The sequence below is a fragment of the Hemicordylus capensis genome, chromosome 6, assembly GCF_027244095.1.
Source record: "Hemicordylus capensis ecotype Gifberg chromosome 6, rHemCap1.1.pri, whole genome shotgun sequence".
NCBI lineage: Eukaryota > Metazoa > Chordata > Lepidosauria > Squamata > Cordylidae > Hemicordylus > Hemicordylus capensis.
Window position 1 is genome coordinate 52,301,442 of NC_069662.1, and position 24,639 is coordinate 52,326,080.

The 24,639-nt window shown below is 47.2% G+C and overlaps 1 protein-coding gene across 4 annotated transcripts; it reads right to left on the reverse strand.

Moving 5' to 3' along the window:
- On the reverse strand, positions 1–22,348 carry CDK5R1 (cyclin dependent kinase 5 regulatory subunit 1). 4 transcript variants are annotated; one of them, XR_008310133.1, is made up of 3 exons: positions 5,586–6,100; positions 2,763–4,622; positions 1–1,737 (listed from the first exon to the last, which is right to left on the reverse strand). XR_008310133.1 is itself a non-coding variant. In XM_053263587.1 (2 exons), exon 2 carries the CDS (start codon positions 4,484–4,486, stop codon positions 3,569–3,571), a length of 918 nt encoding a protein of 305 aa, XP_053119562.1. In that variant the 5' UTR covers positions 4,487–4,622; positions 22,261–22,348; the 3' UTR covers positions 1–3,568. The 4 variants fall into 4 exon arrangements, 3 of the variants coding, with proteins under 3 accessions (XP_053119562.1, XP_053119563.1, XP_053119561.1); XM_053263587.1 differs by lacking the exon at positions 5,586–6,100 and adding an exon at positions 22,261–22,348 and having other exon boundaries at positions 1–4,622; XM_053263588.1 differs by lacking the exon at positions 5,586–6,100 and adding an exon at positions 13,949–14,007 and having other exon boundaries at positions 1–4,622.
- Between the last annotated feature and the right edge of the window lie 2,291 nt (positions 22,349–24,639).

Here is a 24,639-nt window from a genome sequence, read left to right on the forward strand (position 1 = left end):
TGTAATGGATGGTCAGTGCATTTTATTTTTAATCGGCACAGTACAAAAATAAATAAAAATAAAGGTGGGGGAGGGTTAAGTTACAGGCACACACAGCTCTGTCTTGTCATATTTATAAACCTCACATACTTACAAACACACTATAATACACATACATACAAAAAAGAGACAATTTTATAAATTAACAATAATAAGCCATAATCATAATACCAATTTTGGTCAACAAATATCTACAGAAGAGATTGCACACTAAAAAAAAACCCCAAAACCAAAAAAAAAAACCCAAACCAACATACATAGACATGTAGAATTAGCAGGGTTTCTGTTTTCTCTTCTTCCCCCCATCCAAAAACTGTACAGTTATGAAGAATTTCAAGTGAAAATAATGGCACACTTTTTTCCGTTCATTTTTTTTCTTCTGAAATTTAACAATGGTTCAGAACAGAACTAAACTCTTAAGAAATGTGTACAGCTAAGATCAGAAAAGATCTAGAAGTCTTGAGATGAAAATCTATAACTGACAGACAATCGTAGGGGCTAGATGGCAGCGGGACAATGTGCTTGGAACTTGTGCATGGTGACTTAATTTTAATTTTTTTTTTATACACCCAACTGTTCTATGGTTTTGTCCATTGTCAAAGATGCACAATGCTGCTTTTGGCATGCACAACATCACTGTAAAGCAATGATGAAAGAACAGAAGAAGGATCTTTTCCCTTGTCATTAGCATAGATTTTGTTCTAAAAGTATCCATTTCATATAGCAGCATGTTAAAAATCCATTCATCGCTCTTGCGTACTCAAGTATATCAGTTTATCCTCTCTCTTTTTCTATTAAAAAACCTCCAGTAAATACATAAGCTTCAGGACTCTAAAGAGAACAAGACAGTTTTTCTCACAGAGTCATACAACCCAATCACATTTGCTTCCCTTAATCGTTCAGAACCACATGAGCAAAACTTGAATTTCCCTTTTTATATTAAAAAATAGTGTATTGGGAGGGGGGAGAGATTTTTTTTAAAGGGTAAGGAAATGACTTGTTCAGGCACACAGACCCGAGTCTAGTCTGAGCCTCTAAGGTGTTCCAAGTGCCAGCGAAGAAGCTAGGCAAGGAACACTGAAGTCAACAGTGGAGGCTGAAATGATACATGTGCCATCCATTTTGGAGCAGCAAATGGGCATGCAATAGAAATCTATACACCCCCATTTCCCCATCCATTCTGGGAACCCTCCCTTGTGACACTAAGTTCCCCTGCTTTGAATCCAACGCTCAAGCTCAACGGTCAGTGTCTCACTTTTAATGGCTCAGATTCAGAGGCCTAGCTTTAGAGGCGACTTGCCGTAGCAAATTCAGCAGCTGTTTAGTATTCACAAGGCCTCACTTGTCTACTTCAAACCTCTCAGCTTAGACCTTTTTAAATTTCACAGCTTTTTTTTCAGTTCCTCCTACATTTTTCATAGTGCTTTGCGGCTTTGACGTTAATTGCAGGTTACCCCACTGAACATTAAATACAGCCCTCCCTCTGCCTTCTGCTAGAATGCCAGCATCCATAACACCAGGCTGGGAAGAGCACGCCCTAGAACAGTTCTCATTTGGCCTTTTGTCTGCTAGCCACCTTAACAGCAAAGTGTTTTCACCTTTTGTCCTTTCTACTTCTCAGCCTGTGAGAACTTCAACAGAGAAGAGAGCCCCTCCAAACCAAATGGGGTTGACCTCTTCTTCAGCAGAATCCTAGACCTGGAATGTTGGCAATTAATATACAATGTCATTAATCGAGCAAAATTCAGTGGATCTATTCTGCACACACACCCACAATTTTATACACATCTACCATCCCTGAAGCTAACTGATCAGAAATATTTGGACCCCTCCCTGTTTAGAAAATTAATAGGCTAAACAAGATGATTTAAAATCCTAAGCATCAGAATTAAGATTGAGGAGACAATATCCAATATTTAGGTGCCAAGGGTGTGGGGGGAGGGGCGGGGAGATACTGAAATTTGTAGGTCTTGGCATCATAGTTTTAGGGTTCAAAAGTGCAAAACCTAGGATCTTGAGAACACATTGTGTTTGAAGAGAAATGTAATATAAATACATATGTAATATAAAACTCCAGTATACAAAATCTATGTAACTTTTGCATATGCTGCCATTTTATATTACAAAGAATGCTTTAATCACAATCTGTTCTCAAGGCTGTAGTGTAGTTTTCATTCTTCTGCTCTGGAATCCCTTCTTCTCCCCTCCCCGCACCCCCACCCCATCCTACCAGTCTATAGTGGGTTCCCCCCCCCTTCTTTTTCATAAAATGTTTAGGTGGCTGACCAGCTAATTGCTTAGGAATTTTCCACTCCTGGATGGGGGCAGGGGTGAGAGCGCCATGATTTGAGCTGTATTGGGGTTCAGCACCAAATCTTATGCATGATAACGAGCTAGTGCTATTGAGAAACAGTAATTGACATGACCCTTCCATTGTCTAGGGAAATGAAGCTGGTAGGGGACCATTATTCCAGCTCCTCATAAGGCCTCTACAGAATCATGGTCACCCTATTCCAAAAGAGTCATGTTATACTATGCAAAAGGGGGGGGAATGAAAATTAAACCCAAACCAATATCACGTGCCCACCCAATCAATTTGCCAGCGACATTAATACCAACTGGATTTCCATTCCCTGGGATAATGGGCTTAATATCAGCCCCCATTCCATACTGGTCCTCTTATTTGCTTGAATACTTCAACAGGAAATTACCTCAAATCTCACCTTGTACCCTCTGACACTGATGGGCCCTACAGAATTCAAGATGTTGGCCCCCAGGGAAGGAAGTGGTAAATGTGACAGAAGGATGTGGGTATATGTTGTCTATGTTTCGCCGTTTCCTCGCTCACTTCTCCTGCTTCTCAGTATAACCACATGTTTACATGCAATAAGAGTCCATTTTGGAACGGAATACTGTTTTGCTGTCATTTTGCTCCAACTGGTGTGCAAGGTAATTGGGTTTTTTAAAAAGAAGAGAAAATCCCACTCTTTGATCCCTTTTATGGAATATTGGGTGCTGGAACGTCTCCTGGATTGGGTGCCTGGGTTTGTTTTCTCCGCTTAGGGACTGTAAATGCTATTCTTCTCCTTTGCAATCCGCTGCGAGGAGTTAAGAAGTGCAAGATGGTCCCCCCCCGCCCCAATTCACAGATCTTTTAGGCAAAAGCAATGGGGCTTGAGATGCATTGGTCTTGCATTGCTGTGCTTGATTCTCCACTCCTGCTCGCCCTCTCATTGTTTACAATAAGTGGAGTAGAGAGGAAGCCGTATCTGCCACATGCAGTGAAACAGAAAACCAAACAGGCGTTCAGCTCCGGCAAGCCTCCAATACACCTCCCCCCATCTTTTTTGTAACAGCGCTTCCAGGAAGCCAAGCTGATAACTGTTCAGTGGAGAAGAAAGGGCGTCTCGGTCCTCCCTCAGGCCCATCCAACCTAATCTTTGTGTCCTGGCTTGTTTTGAAAACAAAAGCAACAGAAAAGAAGGAAAAATGTACTGTTCCCCTTCATCCATATGGCCAAGAGCGAAGCTCACCGGTCCAGGCCAATCAGCAGCCTGTTCTTCTCCTCCTGGCTGCTCTCGTTCTTCAGGTCAGCAAAGACCTGAGTGAAATAGTGCGGGTCGGCGTTGATCTGCAACATTTTGGGACTCATGAGGTTAATGACAGACAGGCAGCGATCCCAAAAGGCCTCCTTACAGCTCTCCACCAGGAAGGGCTTGAGAGGGTAGGAGATCTCATTGCCCATATAAGAATAGGAGAGATAGAGGCAGGTCAGCAAGACGGCTTGCAGTTCATGGTCCGTGGCTACTTCGGAAGAGATGACGTCCCGGCAAAGCATGTACAGAAAGACCACGTTGGCCGGAGTGATGAAGCCTTGGTCTTGCCACCCTTGCAGCAGGAGGGACCGGTCCACGCTACGGAGCCACAGGACCGGGTCAGTGGGGGAGAGGTGTTTCAGGCGGTAGCACCGTCGGCAAAGGAACTCGCCCAGGCAACGGAGCAGCTCGCTGGTTGAGGCCTGGACAATGACCCTCTTGGGGGTGCCGGATGAGTTGGAGTTAGGGTGGGGGGTCTTCTTGATGGAGGAGAGGGTGCTCTTGGAGCTCGAAATCTGGTTGTTGGGGGCCGGAGGCTGGGCACTCTGAGGCTGAGCGAAGGTGGAGAGGTTGGCACAGGAGAGGGACTTCTTCAGGTTCTCGTTGTTGAGGTGGGTGACGTTGTTCTGGTAGCTGCTGTTGGGCTGCACCTTCTTGGAGTTCTTCTTCTTGGCCGACACGGCCACAATGCGCTTCCAAGGCAGCACCGAGATGATGGAGTGGCGCTTAAGGCTCTTGTCCTTGGCGTTCTTGCTGTTCTGGACAGCAGTGTAGTGCCCCACCGTGGCCGAGCCATCCTCAAAGAGGGTCGCTTTCCGGTAACTGGGCGACAGGGACAGCACGGTGCCCATGGTGCAACTGGGGCAGGGAGAACGATGCGTCCCACAGAGCCGGGAGCCGTCAGCGTGCCGTCAGTGCCGAGGCAGGGGGGTGTCTGCTTCAACAGCCCCTCCTGTACGCCGCTGCCTCTACTGCTTGGTCTCGGACCTGCCAAAGGCAAAATGGTTCAGATCAGCAGAGGCCCCATTTTCTCCTGGTGGCACAAGCCTCCCTGTTTCTGATGGTGCCTCAGGACTGTGCTCGCTCTTCCCCCATCCCTATCTAACATGGTCTGTGTTCCCAGCCATGATTTCTACGCAGACTCATCAAAACGTGTCAATTCTAGCTAGCTTGCTCTCCTCTGCGTGGCCTGAAATCCTGTCCTACCTGAGCAGCTGAGAGACAGCCATCCAGTCTCTCTCTGCACACAAAGAACTCCACATACAGCCTCTGTGTGTATGTTTGAATACATGTAAACACCTTGTGTGCATGTATTCCAGAAGGGGAGCCATACTAGTCTGATGCAGCAAAAACATATTAACAGTCCCATGTGGCACCTTAGAAGCAGCCATTGTGACTAGGGCTTAGAGGCCACCGTGACTGTGGAAGAAGCTTCTATGGTCCAGACACCACTTTGCCAGATGCCCAACAAATCTGGCCCTGGCCCTTGAACGTGCCTGCCACCAAAACAAACATGAGGCCGTCTTGAAGGTGCCACAACACACACACACACACACACACACTCTCTCTCTCTCTCTCTCTCTGTTTCTGAACATTTATAGAGGTATCAGTTATGTGTTTGACATAATTACAGATGCACATCCTATGAATTTTTAAAACTCATCATCATCAAGCCTGGCCACCAACCAGCCCTCAAACCAGAATTACTGGTTGTTTCTAAACCCAGACACAATTGTTCCCCATTTCAATAGCCTCCAAAGACACATTTCCTTCTGAATCTCTACATGCATTGCAGCCCCCAAGCTCTTTCTATCCCTTCCTCTCCTCCGGCTCTTCCCCGCATTTTGCTGCATCCCCCCGCAAGGGGTGGGGAAGAAGGAGGAGGAGGGGTAAAGATGCGATGGTGTCTGGCTCTTCCCCGGCCACGCCACTCGGCTTAGCAGTACCCACCGCGGTGCGCGCTTCTGGGGCAGGCTCGGCAGCGCGGCTTCTGTCCAAGGTCCTGCAGGGCGGGCTCGGCTCGGCTCCGGGGGCTGCGGGGGGCAAGGTGGGCTAAGGGGCCGCCGTCCAGACTCCCCTTGGCTCGGATCTGCGATCAGGCGTGGAGGCACATGGAGAGCTTCGCTTGGTGAGGCGGCAGCGGCGCACGGACGGAGGGAGAGACCGATGGATGGGTGGGTGGGTGGATGGATGGATGGATGGACGGACGGACGCCGATCCCCCAAAAGGCTAATCCTGCCGCCCACCCAGTCCCCCCCACCCAACCCAGCCACCCCCCACCCAGCCAAGAAAGGCGCGGGGCGTCCCGGCCAGCTGGCACACCACCTCTCCCGGCACCGGCTCGGCTGCTGCTGCTGCGCCCGGTTCACTCCGCGTCCTTCTCGCCTCGACTCCGGCCAAGACGGCGCTCGCTGCGCCCGGCTGGCTCCGCCTCCGCCCTGGCCGCGCCTCCGGCCCGCCTTCCCTCCCTCCCGTCGTTGCCGCTCCTCCTGCAGCAGCCGCAGCGGCATCCCGGGGTACCAATCGGCGCGCCCCCTGCCGGCCATCGGTGGCGCAGCAGGAGGGCGGGGAAGTCCACTGGGGCTCCGCGCTCTGAAAGCCGGGCCTTTAAGCGAGCGCCCCTAGCGCAGCGCCCGGTATGACCAAGCGGGTGTGAGCCGCGGCCCCCAGTCCAGCCGCCTCTTCAGCCTGCAGCAACCGGGCCGTGTTGCTCCAGTCCTTCGTCCGTTAGCTACAGCCGGTGATTGGGTGAGCCTGTCTGAACGAGGCCGAGTTTCAGTGCTCTGAGGAACCACGTGCCTCGGGCCATGTGCGGAGTGTGTCTGTATTACCTGTGAGCAAGATTGGTGGCCCGGGACTATATATCCTCGGACATTCAGCACCGCTCGACAGATGCAAAAAGAACAATTACTGCCTGCCTGTTTTCAGTACTAGCAGCAGCGCACATTAAGCACTCAAGAAGGGAAGTGCCCTTTTGAGCATACAAAGACTCACTATGAGCTCACTGTTTATCATGGCTCTCCGTTTGAGCCAGAGCCTTAGTTGCACTGGCCAAATCTCAGTCTGGAGCAAAGCAAAGAGGAAAATATCGGTCAGAATGCAGAGTGTTTTTCCCCCTCACCAAGCATGTGCAGGGTGCTTTTCCCTCATCACCAAGCAAGGCTTAAGCTGAGTCGGGCTCGGTATAAAGCCACTTTGAAAGGTCACATTAATCCCTAGACCAAGCAACATAGTAATAAAAGACCACTTCTGAGCATACATGGGGAGGTAAAAGTAAAATGTGCCATTGAGTTGATTTCAACTCCTGGCGACCACAGAGCCCTGTGGTTGTCTTTGGTAAAATACAGGAGGGGTTTACCATTGCCTCCTCCCACACAGTATGAGATGATACCTTTCAGCATCTTCCTATATCGCTGCTGCCCAATATAGGTGTTTCCCATAGTCTGGGAAACAGACCAGAGGGGATTCATGAATTGTCCCCTCTGCGAAGCAAGGTCCACCTTGGTTTGCATTTGGATGGGTGACAACACCCTGTAAGATATTTTTCCCTTGGATATCTGAGATGGGTCCATAGCTCAGTAGAAAAACATCAACATCCTTCGATGCAGAATGACCCAGGTTCAATCCCTGGCATCTCCACATAGGGCTGGGAGACAGTGGTGGTGACCTGTGTTTGGCTGCCGCCGCAGCCCCCTGCCCACTCCCCGTGTCTGACATCAGATGTGGGGGCATGTTCTCCCTCGCAAACGGGGCTGCATGGCCCCATTTGGGAGGGAGATCAGCCCATGTTGCATTGGGCAGTACGAGCTGGAGTGACTCTCCCTGCCTTTAAAGGCAGGGAGAGCCATTGCAGTGCGGGCCAATTTTGGTCCCAGATGGGGCCACGCCACCCCGTTTGCAAGTGAAATAATGCCCCCCAGGTCTGACGTCAGATGTGGGTGGCATGTCTGGGGCGGCAAGGCCGTTCGCCCAATGGTGGCTTTGAACCTGTTCGCCCAGTGGTGGCTCTGCCCTGCTGGGAGAGATGCCTGCCTCAAATCTTGGTGAGCTTCTGCCAATCAGTGTAGACAGTACTGAGCAAGATGGACCAAGTGTCTGACTCTTCCTGTGTTCCTCTATGCCGAGTATGGTTTTACCCAATACTGAGTAGTCACTATAACACCGGCTTTAAAATCACACCATCTCCAGCCTCCACCAGCTGTAATATGGAGATAAAGTAACAGAGGCTGACATACTGTGCAATGTTACTCATGCTGTTGTGAAAGCACCAAAAAATCATGCTGTTGTGAAAGCTGTTGCTGTTGCTCATGCTGTTGTGAAAGCACCACTGTTGTGAAAGCACCAAAATTACACAAGTTGTGCAACGGCGCCGCCATTATAGGCTACTAGCACAAAATAGCGGCTTGGGGAGGTGGAGCCTGACACAAAACGGTGTCTTTGGGAGGTGGAGCCAGTCACAAAATGGGAGTTTGTAAATATATATATTATTTATATATATTTATATAAGGACAGCGCCAGCATGGCATAGTGGTTAGAGTGCTGGACTAGGACCGGGGAGACCCGAGTTCAAATCCCCATTCAGCCATGATATTTGCTGGGTGACTCTGGGCCAGTCACTTCTCTCTCAGCCTAACCTACTTCACAGGGTTGTTGTGAGGAGGAACTTAAGTATGTAGTACACCGCTCTGGGCTCCTTGGAGGAAGAGCGGGATATAAAATATTATACACACACACACACACACACACACACACACAAAAATCATTGAGCAAAGACGAGATTTAATCCATAACATCAATGCTCTAATTCCAGGCAAATTTTGCTGCAGGACCAGAGGAGAGCAAAAAAGGCTGCTTTGTGGGGAAAGGAACTGGAGACTATCGGGAGAAAACATAAAACCAAGCCTAATCACTGAAAGGGAGATAGATTTAAAATGGCACAGCCATGCCCCCACTCAACCAGCCAGCCAGCTTTGCAGTCTGGGCTGGAAGGGAAGGGAAGGAGAAGCACACCCAAACGCCTGATAAGGCTGGGAGCTACCAGTAGAGCCCAAGCTACCTAATGCTCATCCTTGCTTTATTTGTATTCAGTGTGGCTTAGACTCCACTTAGACAAATTCATGCAGGACAGGTCTATCCATGGCTACTAGTCTGTTGGCTGTGGGCCACCTGCAGCCTCAGAAGCAGGATGCCTCTCAATACCAGTTGCAGGAAAGCAAGAGAGGGGGCATGCCCTCACCTCTTGCCTGTGGGCTCCCCAGAGGCATCTGGTGGGCCACTGTGTGAAACATATGCTGGACTAGATGGGTCTTGGGTCTGATCCAGCAGGGCTTGTCTTATGTTCTTAGCGTTATTACTATTACTCCTAGGCTTGTTGTTATAAGGATTATAGTAATATATGTGAACTGCTGAGCACTCAAGAAACATCATGGTGATGGTTATTGTGGTTTGGGACTGAGCGCATGGATTCCTAGAACTGGCAGGTCCTAAAAGGCCATCTTGTCCACAGACTCATAGAACCATAGAATTGGAGGAGATTTGTAGTCCAGGAGGTGGTGGTGGACTACCCCTCCCATTATCCCCAGCCACAAGGGCCAAAGGCTGAGGAGGATAAGAACTGTAATGGAACAGCATCTGCGGACCCAAGGTTGGGAACTCATGGTGTAGATTGAGTCCTTGCTAAGTGCCGGCAGTCCAAAAGTAGTGTATCCCTAACAGACATCCACCCAGCCTCTGTCTTAAGACCTCCAGTGAGGAGAGCCCACCCAGGCTGGGCAATTGGTTCTATTGTCAAATTGCTCTTACTCCCATGAGAGGGTGGTGATGCACTCCTTAGCCATGGAACAGCCTCGCCTTCACAAACCACACAGGCAGGTGTAGAGTGGCTCGGAAATGCACACAGACCGCTCGCTTCGATTAGCCATTTCCTGCACAGTATGGGGTGCTCTATTGTCTACTGCATACTTGCAATTAGTCTCCACCAGTGTTCTAATTTTTTTCATCTGTGTGCAGGGCGGTAGTATCAAGACAGTGTGTGCACATGTGCATTCAGAGTGGGACCTTCCTGATTAACTGAGTGGACATCAAAAAACCGTGTGAGCATGCACATGCCTTAGAGGGAACAGTAGTCTTCTCCACCAAATTACTACAAGAGATAGAGGCAGTGCTTAATTTCAGGTTTCATCTCAGACTGCTGAAAATGGCATCTCTCTCTTTCTCTCTCTCCTCCCCACCCACTCCCATTCTGGTAATCCTGCTGATCAGCAGTAAGCATCATTTTCAACAGTTGAAATTTGAGATGTATACTTTTCCACCCATCATATAACCAGGACATGTTTCACAGAATAGGTGATGGTGGACACAACTGTGACTCAGGAAACTGTACTCTAACCAATCCCAGCTGCCTGCTTCGGTGTGTACCTTTCTTGCACACAGACACACCAGCTGTGTACATACAGTTTTTATGGGTGCACGTAGTACAGTATTGTCCATGTGCAACCCTGTACTATGTGTACCTTAATAAGAATGTAAATGTGTGATGAACCCAGTGTATTTTTTTCTGTGGACCTGGGCTTGAGAGGAGATGGCTATAGTTGAGGTTGTGTTTTCAAAAGTGCTTATTCTCTAGAAAGCAGGGGTGGGAAGGGTAGTTGTTGGAGGAAGTGTGGGTTTTTTTTGGGGGGGGGGAGGGCAGATGATACCATTTATTGGCAAAATACACACACTGCACAAACAAAGCTCCTGCCTCAGTAAATCTGTGCATGATTGAGATGTCACAAAACTCTGTTGTTTAAGGTTGCAGATAGTGGCACCTAGTGGACAGCACCCACATTACACCTAAGATTAAATCAGCTCAAGACAAAGAAGAGCCGCTCCACTGCTCCTTCCAAATCCTTTTTGATGGCGAGGCAGGACAGTTCTTCCACGATGCGGTAAATGTCATAGACACATGGGGTTGCTTCTTTTTTATTTTAAAAAAACACTCTGGCATCTCAGGCGGAGTGATTTCTCCTTGAGCAGAAATTTTTGTTACATGACCTCCTGGGCAAAGTGACTAGAACCATATGCAGAGCGCCTTTCCTTTCAGACAGGAAACAACACTTTAAAACCCAACATAAACAAAGCAGCATCAACCATGTGCAAAGCATTCTCCGTCTAGTTTCATAGGAACGTAGGAGGCTGCCTTACACCAAGTCAGAGACCGTTGGCCCATCTAGCTCAGAATTCTCTACACTGACTGGCAGCAGCCTGCCAAGGGTTCAGGCAGAAGTCCTTTCCAGCCCTACTGAACCTGGGACCTTCTGCATGCAAAAACTCTGCCACTCAGCAATGGCCCCATCTCTGTTTCTCCACCCTCTTTTTAAGGACCTCTTCTAGGAAATAGGGATATTAAACCATTGAACACATAGGCTTTTTTTTTTTTTTCATTTTACATCCTGTCAGCTGGCCAGGAGGGTGAAATTCTGGCCACACCAGTCACATTCTAGCTGGGCTGCAATCCAGAAAGATGAGAACAGATCAACCATGTCAAAGATCTTTAAGGGAAAGAAATGTTATGCAGAGCGGGAGGGATGCTTAGAAGCTTAGTAAGAGCCATTTCCATCCATACACTAGGAGTCCCTTGTTGTGGCCCGGAGCCAGTAGCGGCTTCCATAAACCCTAAGTGTGGCTCCCTGACTAATAGTTTGTTGGGCCTGTTCAAAACGTTGGCCAAAGCAGAATATCCTGCACAGAATACCCTGGCACTGTTTGAAGGCATGAGCTGCACTTCACTCAGCACAAGGGGAGGCTCCTTTAAGGGAAATTGAGCCCACTTGAGCCCCTGCACCACCTTGAAAGGTGTGCGCAGAGCGTTGGTAAATATAGTCCTTCCTAGCACTTTCCCCAGAGAGCTCTTTAATGATGGCCCCGCCTCTCTTAAAGGGCCCTCCCAGCGCTGAGATAACCTGTCTGCCAACCATGTTCAAATTATTAACTGGAATAATAGCAGATGAAGTGATGCAACACTTATTAACTAACAAACAGCTTCCAGTTGCACAGAAAGGAAATTGCCCAAACACCAGAGGCACAAAAGACCAGCTGCTGATTGCCAAAATGATTTTAGAAAATTGCAAGAGAAGAAAAACCAATGTAAGTGTTGCATGGATTGACTACAAGAAAGCCTTCGATTCATTGCCTCACACATGGATACTAAAATGTTTAGAAACAACTGGTGTCAGCAAAAACATTCAGATATTTATAAAAAAAAGCAATGAGCATGTGGAGTACACAGTTAACAATCAATGGCGAGACACTTGGACAGGTTAGCATTAGAAGAGGCATTTTCCAAGGGGACTCACTATCCCCTCTGTTGTTTGTAATCGCCATGACCCCACTTTCACAAATACTAAACAAAACAGGCCTCGGATACCAAACATCTAAAACATCAAGTCAAATCAACCATCTGCTGTACATGGACGATCTGAAGTCATATGGAAAGTCCCAGTCAGAAATCGAATCACTGCTAAGCACTGTCCGTATATTCAGTAGCGATATAGCAATGGAGTTTGGACTAGACAAGTGTGCTGCATTAATAATGAACAGAGGGAAAATAACAAAAACAGAAGGAATAGAACTGCCCAATGGAAGCAAGATCAAGAACCTGGAAGAGAAAGAACCTCACAAATACTTGGGCATTCTCCAGGCTGATAACATCGCACACACTGGTGTTAAAAGAAAAATTGGATGTGAATACATCAGGAGAGTTAGAAAAATCCTCAAGTCCAAACTCAATGGCGGGAACACCACACAAGCCATAAACACCTGGGCTATACCTGTTATCAGATACACTGCAGGAATAATAGACTGGACCCAGGCAGAGCTAGAGACGCTAGATCGTAAGACCAGGAAAATCATGACCATCAATCATGCTCTGCACCCCCGCAGTGATGTAGATAGGCTCTACCTCCCTCGCAGCTCAGGTGGAAGAGGAATGCTGCAAGTCCATCAAACAGTAGAAGAGGAGAAAAGAGGCCTTGAAGAATATATCAAGGACAGTGAAGAAGATGCACTTCAAATGGTCAATAACGTGAAACTATTCAACACCAATGAAACAAAGCAGACCTACAAGAAAGAACAAGTCAAGAACTGAGCAGAAAAATGGAAAAATAAGCCACTGCATGGTCAATATTTGCACAATATAAGTGGAAAATCAGACATCACCAAGACCTGGCAATGGCTTAAGAATGGCAACTTGAAGAAAGAAACAGAGGGTTTAATACTGGCTGCACAAGAACAGGCACTAAGAATAAATGCAATAAGAGCAAAAGTCAAAAAATCCACAACAAACAGCAAGTGCCGCCTTTGTAAAGAAGCAGATGAAACCGTGGACCACCTAAACAGCTGTTGTAAAAAGATCGCACAGACTGACTACAAACAAAGGCATGACTAAGTAGCTGGGATGATACACTGGAACATCTGCAAAAAATACAAGCTACCTGTAGCCAAACATTGGTGGGACCATAAAATTGAAAAAGTTGAAGAAAATGAAGATGTAAAAATATTATGGGACTTCCGACTGCAAACAGACAAACATCTGCCACACAATACACCAGATATAACTGTAGTTGAGAAGAAAGAAAAACAAGTCAAAATAATCGACATAGCAATACCAGGGGATAGCAGAATAGAAGAAAAAGAAATAGAAAAAAATCACCAAATACAAAGATCTACAAATTGAAATTGAAAGGCTGTGGCAGAAAAAGACCCAAATAATCCCAGTGGTAATTGGCGCCCTGGGTGCAGTTCCAAAAGACCTTGAAGAGCACCTCAACACCATCGGGGCCACAGAAATCACCATCAGCCAATTACAAAAAGCAGCTTTACTGGGAACAGCCTATATTCTGCAACGATATCTATAACCATGGACAATAAAATTTTGGCATCCCAGGTCCTTGGGAAGGACTCGATGTCTGGATAAAACAAACCAGTCAATAACACCTGTCTGACTGTGTAAACAAGAAATAATAATAAAATAAAACCCACCCCCTCAGTATTATTTTATTTACTTACTTATTTTTATTTAACACATTTCAATACCTCCCCATATGCAAGTCCCTGGGCGGTTCACAGTCTACAGACACAATAATTAAAACATTAACACAATTAAAACAGTTTAAAATACAGAGAAAAACTCTTAAAACCTAAAACTTTAAAGCTATATACTAAAAGCCTGAGCAGCAGAGGCTGCTCACCAGTAAGGGCAGGGGCGGCCTGTGCCCCCCTCCCACCAAACAAACAAAACAAACAAACAAGCTACCAGAGAAACTCAAGCTTACCAGTGCAGGCAGGCAGTTAGCAAATCTCGCAAATGCATGGAGCTTCCTCCAGCCCCTTCTCCTTGCCTGTTGCTTCCTTCCTTCCTTCCTTGGTGGGAACAGCCAGCAAATCAAGCTGCTCCAGCCAATCTGATCCCTGGGGGGTGCCAGCCTGGCACTGACCACTCTAGGAACTTTAAAAATAAATTTAAAAGATAGAAAATACAGCCTGTGAAGTCACCAGGAAGTGTATTTTTAACGTTTAAAAAAAATAAATAAATCCTGGAGAGGTCAATGTCAGGCCGGCGCCCCCTAGGAATCAGACTGGCTGGAACAGCTTGATTAGCTGGCTGTTCCAGCCAATAAGACCAAGGAAGGAAAGAACAGGCAAGGAGGAAGGGCTTCAGGAAGCTCCATGCTTTGTTTGGAGGATTTGCTGCCTTCCTGTACTGGTAAATTTGAGTTTCTCAGCAGGGGATGCAAGTCCTGGCTCCCCGCCCCCCCTGAGTTCTCTTTTCTGTCCCTCTCTTTCTCCTTTCCACCTGCCCCTCTTTTTCTGCTCTCTGCTTTCTGTCTTTTGGCCCCTGCCTTCTTTCCTCCCATTTCTGCTTCTGCTTTCACCCCACTTTTGCTTTCTGCCTCTTCCCCCCCCCCCTTTCTGGTTTCTTCCTTTTGCCCTGCTGTCTGCTTCCTGTTGTTTCTGATTTATTCTTTTTGCCCTAACTTTTCTCTGCCTCCCTCCCTGCTTTCCTCCCTGTCAGCAGGATTTCCCCCCACCAGCCTGCAGGAAAGCATGAGTGGGGGGGGGCTCCTGCCTTGGCCAGTGGGCTCTCCTTCGCCCTGCCCGCCCAGCCTTAATGCCCCACTGCTAAACAGGTATGTTTTCAGGTCCTTCTTAAAAACATCCAAAGAAGGGAAGGCTCTAATTTAGTTAGGAAGTGCATTTTCCAGTAGTGTGGTAAATCAATAGAGCAAGTAGGCATGAGGTGGTAACAAAAAAGAGACAGAGGCAATGGTAAAGTAATGGAAAAACAGTAAGTTTACAGTAGTCACATTTTCAAAAATCCAAAAACCAGTACAGAAACAAACAGGGAAACATTCAGTTAGGCAAGAGCACCATTTAAAACTATAGGACGAACCAACTTGCTAGCTTCCGGTAGGCCCAGCTCCCTCCCTGCTAATTTCCCCAGCAGCTTCAGCCCAATCCTACTCAGATACTGGTCTTTCAACCTTCCAGCCTCTCAGCTCACACAGCAGTCCAGGGCTGGGCTGGGGGCACTGAGAGGGCGGTGGAATGTGGGGAGGGCGCCAGGTTTAGAGCAGAAAAGGAGTTGGGGCGCAGGGGCGCCATGTGGGTAGGACGCACTGGGAATATGCCCCGTTGCCCTGTGGGCCAGACTGAGCCTGCAGCAGTCCACTGCTTCTTCTCTCCAATCTCTCTTTTTCTGAGGGGTCTGCACAAATTAAATGCTGCAATTTGATTTGAGGTTGGATCGAATGACGGAACTATTACATTGATTTGTTGAGAACAACCAGTTTGGCCGGCTGTCTCAACTAATCACCCTGGAATCACCCAAATAATTTCGGGTGATTTGAGCACCATTTTGAGGCCCATTTTGCTGAAAAATGAGCCTCAAAATGGCACTTTTTACCTGAGAAAGCTGGTCTACCAATTGGGGTCCGTGGGTAGACCAGCCCTCCGTTCTGGACTTGGTGCATCTGTCTGCCTTGGAGGACTGGACCAGGTAGACCAGATCCTCTGAGGTGGGCAGACGCACTAAGTCCAGAATGGAGGGCTGGTCAACCCACCAACCCCAATTGGTAGATCAGCCCTTCCCAAGGGAAAGGGCCATTTTGAGGCCTATTTTTCCAGCAATACATGCCTCAAAATGGTGCTCAGATCACCCAGATCAATTTGGGTTGAATCAGGAGTGATTCGCTTCGACCCTGAATCGGGCCCTCTGTTTTGAGGGTGATTCAGTTTGAAGTTGAATCTGCAAATTGCCACCAATTCAAGCTGAATCGAATTGCACACCCCTACTTCTTATTCACTTCCCCCCCACCCCGAAGAGGTGTACACCAACCAAACAGGATGATTCCTACTTCAGGCAACCAGAACCTTTTGTCTCTGCCTGGAGACAACCAACCAGATCACTTAGATACGTTCCCTCCAAAACGCAGCAGCAACACAACTTTTTACCTCAGACTCGGCTGTCAATCAGAGGCTGCACCCTTTTAACCCTTGCAAAGATTTACAAAACCAGTGGGAACATAGAACAAACCAATACAAAGGCAATAATGTTCAAAACATAAAGGGAAGGAGTTATTCCTTCACACTCTCCTTGGACGCTCAGGTGGCAGCTGTACCCAGGTGTGTCTTCTCACAGCTGAAGCTAGTGGGCTAATAGCACCTGTTCCTAAGGTCAGCAGACCACATGTGGTCACACATCAGTGTTGGACTAAAGTAGCATGGGGAGGAGAGCTGGTCTTCTGGTAGTAGCAGGAACTGTCCCCTTTGCTAAGCTGGGTCTCCCTTAGTTTGCAGTTGGATGAGTGCTGTAAGATATTCCTCTTGGGAGATGGGGCCGTAACTCACTGGGAGAGCATCTGCATGCTTGCATGTAGAAGGTCCCAGGATCACTCCCTGACACCTCCAGGTAAGGTGGGGAAAGACTCCTGCCTGAAACCTTGGCAAGCCGCTGCCAATCAGTGTAGACAATACAGAGCTGGGTGGACCAAGTACTGACTGTAAAGGACATGAAGCCTGAGGAAGCATCCTGTGCAACTTAAAAGGTTGCTTCAGGGACAGTATTGGGAAACAGGTGGCTATATTGCAGTTCTTAGCCTCTGCTGCTACCTGGTGGCAGGAACTGCTAACTGTTGCCTGGTTCCCCCCCCCCCCCCCCCGCCACAAAACACACACTCAAAAACAGGCTGGTCTGATTTAACTCATCACAGGCTTGATTTCAGCCAGAGATAGCTGAAATCCTACTTTGCAAGCTTTCTACAGTACATGGGCTCTCTTGACTGCATAGGCTAGTCTAGGAGTTCCCAACCTTGGATGCCCAGATATTGTTGGACTACAGTTCCCATAATCCCCAGCCAGAATGGCTAGAGAGATTATGGGAGTTGTAGTCCAACAACATCTGGAGACCCAAGGTTGGGAACCCCCTGGGCTAGCCTGTTATGAGATTTTTAAGCTTGTTTCCTTCATTTTCGAAGCCTGGCCACGTGCCCATCCATCTGCTCACCGGTCTTCATTGACCAGACCCCTTTTCAGCTGTGCTTCCTTCCCCCACTCCACCTTCCACGTCCCTTTTTATTATGCCACCTTTAACAGAGCCGTCATCTCAGACCTCCCTTCCACACCACTGTGAAGTTAGCACTAAGCAGGGGCGTAGCAAGGTTGGAGTGGGCCCAGAGGCAAGATTTTAAAATGGGCCCCCCCTCACTGAAACTCAGCTCATGAAGTAAATAAATCTTAAGTGAGGCTGATTAGTGGTAACAAAAAGCATACACACACACATATACATACACCTATGTGCCACAATAGAACATCATCCTAAATTATTTTTAAACAGGTTTTGTAAATTGTGGACGATGCAAGTCATTTAATGGTACTAGAGAAAGACATGCTGTTCTGGTAGCTCCAGGTCTTAACACTCACATCAATTTCAGAGGATGAATACAACTGAAAGAAGTCCGCTCGGGTGCGCAGCTGGGGGAGTCAGTCAGGTGACTTGCCTCTGGGGGCCCCCCAAGGCAGTGGGCCCCCAGACAACTGTCTCCCCTTGCCCTATTATAGTTACGCCCCTGGCACTAAGGATGACCACTGAATTCTGTCTGAAGAAATCATGTCCAAAACTGGGGCTCCGGTAATGTATAGTTGTAGACATATTATTCTCCAAATCTACTTTGCTTAGGATCATTGTGCATTCATCCAGGCTGGGGTGTTACAAGGTTGGAGTGGGTCCTAGGACAAAAGGTTATGATGGGTCCCTGCCCTCCCACATCCTAAACTTCTTCAGAGAGGCAAGAGGGGGAGAACAAAGAGCAAGCTGTCATTCAGCTGGAGGGCCCCTCCCCCTATTTGATTATAGTCCCTGCATCCAAGTAAGGATTATCTTATATTTAATGGGGGGGGGAGCAACTGGCCGTCTCCAACTCCAGCACAGCATCCCTCCAGTGGCTGTTGCTGGTGTCTACCTTACGTTTCTTTTTAGATTGTGAGCTTTTTGGGACAGGGAATAATCTTGTTTGGTTTTTTTTAAAACTGCTTTGCAAACTTTTGTTGAAAAGTGGTGTAGTAGTAGTAGTAGGGTTGACTGTTTTCAATGCTAGGCCAACAAGCACCATGCTTTGGTGCAAGATTATGTGAGACAACTTCTAATTGTTTAAGTATTCCTCGGAATACCTATTCCAGATACAGTGTGATTGTGGACAAGACCTGTGTAGAAATTCAAACAATTAACTAACCATTATTTATTCATTTATTTATGTATTTACATACCATGTGACTCCAAAGGCTCTTGTTTGCAAGACCAAGAAATCCCATTATACAGTATGACTGTGTTTTGTGATGCTCCTGCTGCTGCAAGATGCTTGACGCTCTTGCATCAAACGGGCTGGCCCACAAAACCCCTCCAGCTCAATCCAGGACCTGCAGCTGAAGGGCGAAATTGCTCATATCAGAGCAAAATGGCACCGTAAATGGGATAAGACAAAGTCTGAAAGGGCAGGCAACATTCCTTCAGAAATCCATTGGTCTAGACCAGGACAAAGATCCCACTCCCCATCACGGGAGTGGGGCAGTATTCATACATCTGTAGCTGAGTAAATGGTGTGATTTTGGAGGGAAGCAGGAATGCTGTTGCAGATTTCAGAGGGGGGTGAGTTGGGAGAAAAGATGTCAGTAGGAAAGTCAAGAGTCAGTACATGCCAAATCCTTCCGGAGTCCCTTTGGATACATGCAGTGTTACCTTGTATTACATCAAGAAACTCTGTTTTTGCGTTTGTAAATAGTGCTACATGATACATCACAAGTGTTGCCCTGCTAAACAAAGCCCGATAATACCAGGGATTCTCAATGTGTGGGTCTCCAGATGTAATTGGACTTCAACTCCCATAATTCCCAACCAAAGGCCACTGGGGCTGGGAATTATGGGAGGTGAAGTCCAATAACATCTGGGGACCCACACGTTGAGAAACCCTGCCTTAGACAGAGCACCCACTCCGAGTGCAGCCCCATCCCACCAGGTCAGCAGAGCCCTGCCAGCTCGGGAACGGTGGTCAGGCTGCACTAGGTAAAACAGGTAGGTGTGGCAAAGGTAGGCAGACAGTGGCAAAGAAGACAGGTGAAGGGAATGCCTATCCTTAAATCTAGCCCCCAGGGTCCATGTCAGATTTAGGTACAAGCTAAATAAGCTACAGCTTAGGGCTTCACGTTACGAGGGGCCTGTGAATATAGAAAATGACAACATTCCTACATAATGGGTTGGAAAAATAAAAGGGGGGGGGGAGTGTGTGCTTTATTACTGTGATGATTTTGAGCTAGTGTTGTTTTAATGTTACATTTAGAAAGGAAACATCCTGGAATGCAGGAGGAGGCGGGGCAAAAGCCAGGATACAGAAACCTGCAAGGCTGCTTGGTTAAAACAACAGAGAGCCCTGAACAGTTTGGAACTGTATCTAAAGTGTGTATAAAACAACGCAATTATCATACATACATTTTGTTAAGTACAACATTGCCATTCTGTGTATCAAGGACATAGCAAGGTTGAAGTGGGCCCTGGGGGAGGAAGGGGCGATGGGGCCCCTTGTCGTTCCCCTCCCCTGCAACACCTCCTTATTCTTCCCCATCCCCACCTGGTGTCTTTGCTGTAGAACTATATAGACTTGGGAGCGGGAAGCACTCTTGGCATGCCCTTTCTCTCACTTGTGGTAGCAAGCGTGACTTTTCCTCTTAGCTAGGGTCTGCCCTGGTTACCTATGAAAGGAGACTTGATGTGTGAGCACTGTCAGATATTCCCCTCAGGGGATGGAGCCATTCTGGGAAGAACAGAAGATTCCAAGTTCCCTCCCTGGCAGCATCTCCAAGATAGGGCTGAGAGAGATTCCTGCCTGCAATCTTGGAGAAGCCGCTGCCAGTCTGTGTAGACAATACTGAGTGAGATGGACATATGGTCTGACTCAGTAGATGGCAGCTTCCTATGTTCCAAATAATTTCATACACTCTCCACAGTGATCAGGAGCCAGCAGCTTGCCCCTGAGTCAGGGAGGTATGAGGGGAGAGCAAAGAGCAGGCTATTTCCAAGCAAGGGAGGGAGGGCCTCATGGGCCCAGGGAGAGAGAGAGAGAGACACACACACACATACACACACACAATTGCTTTTCCAATGTAGTAATGATGAACTTGTGTTTTTGTACATTAGCATCTCTGAAAATGTTAAAGAAAGAAATCATAATGTACAGTATTTTCCATAAAAGGTATTTCTAATGCAAATGGTAAATGCAAATTGGAAGGTAACTGTTTTTCTTAGATTATTAGTTTTTCATTGCATCTTCACCAAGTATCTATGAAAAAACTAAGCATTTATTATTTTTATTATCCCTTTTGTTAAAAAAATTGTTTTTAATGCCATGGGGCCTCAAGCTTCACATAGTTTAGGGCCTCAGCATGTCTTAATCTGTCCCTGCCCAGAGTCACCACCAACCTTTCTACACCCCTGCATTCATTGCCTCCCTGCCATTTGTGTGTGTGACAAGAGCTAGAGCAAGGGCATCAGGGCAGAAAATCTTTGTATTTTGGTTTTAAAAAAAGTGGGGGGGGGAGAGTAGATTTTGCACCTTTGGCATGTACCTACCCAAGTCTATTTAATGGTCATAACCATACTAGTCACTCATGTTACAAAGAAAACACAGGAATCCAGACCTGACTTTTCCTCACAGAGTAATGAAGAAAAATCAAGGGGGAGGGGTGTCATTTGCCGAGGAAAAGTGGTAGGCAGGAGGGAGTGTTTTAGCAGTGCTGACTTATGGTGGGAAGGAGGAGAGGGTCTTAAGGAAATCCACTGTCCTGCCCCATGATTTCCCTCTCTTTTAGCCAAATCAAGGCTTCCCTATAGCCATCTAAAAATCATAGTTAATGAACACTAGTTAGCACCTGCAAGTGGTTTTGTTATATTCATTCATTCATTCAGTTTCTATACTGCCCTTCCAAAAATGGCTCAGGGCGTTTTACACAAAGATATAACAAACAAATAAGATGGAACCCCGTCCCTGAAGGGCTCACAATCTATGATTGTGCAAAGCAGGTTTCGGCAATGGGAACAGGAATGAGCTCTTGTCTCCCTAGTTACTGCTAATGCCTTCCTCGGGGAGCCCCCCCCCCCCGTTAAACCTTGTATTCAAAGGTGGGTGAAGGGGAAGCAGTCTATTAAAACTACATATCCCACCATGCAATGCTCTGCCACTCTGTCACTAAGGTCCACTGGAACATGTAGTTTTCATGGCCTCATAACATGGCTTTAAAACGACCACACGGTGGCGTGCTAGCACATAGATTCTCTGGGCTTTCTGGTAAATAAAGAACAGAGTTCTTTGTTTTTCAGTTCAAGATACCCCCCCCCAAGCCCAATAGTTCAGTGACTGCTTTCCATAATCTGTAGAGAGAGAGATAAGGCTCAAGTCTGTCTGGAAACCCCATTCTCTCCTTAATCCCTGGTATGAGGGCACTCTGCAGTTACTCAATGGCGAGGGAAATGCACTTTGCACCTGCTCAGGAGCACTTTGTTTTAGCCTTTACATCATATGGTCCAAGTTTAGTGCTGGCATCAAAAACAAGGCTGGAGCTGAACCCAGATGCAAACTGAACCTTGCCGCTACCCCTTGGGTGGCCAACTGCCCAGACCCTGACAACCCAGATTTTTAGATTAATTCAGATGTTGTGGTGCCTGCAGGGTTTTGTGGTGCTGCAGGGTTTAAATTATAGAAAGTGAGAAAGTGAGGTCTGCCTGAGAAGCTCGCCTTCAGACTATAGAAGCCCTGCTTCCTAAACTCTGATATGTAGGGGACAAGCTGTAGTTTACCCACTGCTGAGGGAAGACACTCAGAGGCGGCCTAGATCCAGGGCCTAATACTGTAGAGAAAACACTTCCTAATATCTTCATAACGAGTGCTCAGTGCACATACAATTCATCAACAGCAGCATTTATCAGAGCCTCGAGCAAGAAGAATGTGCTAAAGCTAAACTAACCCAGCTTGTAAACAACCACTTGCTTAGTCACCTGTAGTCAGGTCGGCACCAAGAGAAATGAGCACAAGAAAAATCATACCAGAGTTTGGACCAATCAAGGCAGCAGTCATGACTCCAAGTTCACGTGGGATGCCAAGATAATGAGGGAGGATCAGTCCTACTTCCTCATTCTTTGCTGCCAAGTTTCCAAACTTTTCTCCTTCCACCTACCCATTAACTACTCTCCCCACCCCCCACCGCTGCCTTAATTTAACCCTTAGAGGTAGTTTTCATCAGTACTAGGGCTCAGCCCTGAGGGAAAGCCACTACTGCCACAGTAATGCAAGGGTTCCCAGCCTTGGGCACCCAGATGCTTTTGGACTACATGATCCATCATCTCTAGCTACTGTGGCCCTGACCATTGTGGCAAGGAGTGATAGGAGTTGTAGTCCAACATCTGGGAAACCCCTGTAATGATTTGGATTCAGATTTCCATTCAATTAAGAAGCTAATTGGGTATGCTATGGCCAAGTTGTTAGAACCTGAGGGCAACCCCATGTGTGCTGCCCCAGGCTCACTGAAGTAAGGATGGGGTCAGGACACAAATGAGAGAGAAGTGAACAAACATGTATAGGGGAGCATCCTGAATTATTCAAACCCTACAAATTGGGGAGTTAGAGGGCAGAGATTCCTCTCAGCTATCCCTTCCTTGTTGTAAGTAGCTCCAGGGGGCTCAAGTCTCTTGGTTGATATCTTCCATGCAACAGACTAAAGTGGCTACTTCACTGGTGGGGAAGCAAGGTTTCTGGACGCAGCTGGGCCTCAATACCTTTTTTTTTTTTTTTTTTTTTGAAGCTGGTACTGCCTTTCTTTTCATCAGTGGAAAAACTGGAGCAAGAATGGATTTCAGCTCCACAAACACTCAATAACAGGCAAGGGTGGGGGTGAACTTGGATGGCCAGAGGACTCAAAACAAGAAAGGCTCTTTTAGCCAAGTTTCCCCTTGCTTTGGGACACTACAAAAACCAATGCTTTTTCATAAAAACGTTTGGTTTCATGGGACCAAAGGGCCATCTAGTCAAACCCCTGCACCTGCTCAAAAGCAGGACCCCTGCTCACCAGTTTCCACAGGTGCCTCATATGGAGAGCAGGAGCACAGGAGAGCAAGTCATTCTAGATGACTCAAGAAAGCAAGCCACTCCATGTGCTTAGGAGGAAAGCAGCCATGCTCTGGATCATCAGCAGACTGGGAGAAAGTCCTTTTCTGGCATTCAGAATTTAAGGGTGGAATGACACATTCTCTCAGCAGATGCATATTCCCAAACCTGCATTTGCCAAGATAACATGAGCAGGAGGGACCTGCAGGGAAAAAGCAGTGGATGGGAAGGCTGTTTAATCCTTCCCATGCTCACCAAATCTCCCCTGCAAATGCCTCCTTCCAGAGGCTGCTCTTCCCCCTAGCTGGGCTACAAAACCAGAAGCAAGCCCGGAAGAAAAGAAATGATTTAAACATTCTGGGGGTGGATTTGCTGTTACTTCTGGCCTAAGGGTAAAACAGCCAGTTTTTGCTCCTGTGCCTTTAACAACATTGATCTGTAAGTGATAATGTTTATCTCCAGAAATGCTTCATCTGCTGATTTCTGTGGGTCAAACAGCTGTTTACAGACACAGAAGCAGGCCAAGCCAGTTATAAGCTGGCAGCAGCCCCCCCCCCAAGAGGGAGCAAAACCCATCCACAGACATTTTATTGGGGTGCAGAATGGATGCAATCTATAATTCCCCAGAAGAAAGGAGGAACAACCCAATGCCATATGGAACTGGCTCCTGTGTCATTAGGAGCTGTATGCCAGCAGAAATTCAACAAATGAAGATCAGTTGCATCTCTGCCTCTTCATGCCAAGAGGTTGGGGAAATTAATCTACTGAATTTCTGCCTGCTGTGCAGTGACTGAAGGTACAGAAGCCCCTAGAAGGAAACTTTGCAGCGGGGGAGGTACCTACTTTAACATTCTAATATGGAAGTCAATGACAAAAGCCCTCCTAATTCTAATACGCTTAAACTGAGGAACCAGGATAGTAATAATAAATTACCTTTCACAAATTTCTCCAACATTTGTTCAGGGTTGCCAACTTTTTTGACTGCCCCTGCAGTGGTAACTTTGAAAGCAGCAGGAGGGAAATGCTAACAGGGTGCCAAACTATACATGAGATTTAATGTGAGATTTGGAGCCAGTTCAGACAGTATTCCCAGGGGTGCACCTAGCTAATTTTGGAGCCTGGACCTAAAGGCCTTTGGAGCCCCACTTCCCCCACAAGTTAAGCATCATCCCCCTATGTGCGTGCGCGCACGCGCGCACACACACACACACACACACACACACACCATGACACACACAGTATTTTTAACACATGGGTTCTTGAGGGCACAAGCAGCAACTGGATTCACAAGGATGTAAGAATATAAGGTATATTTATGCAAA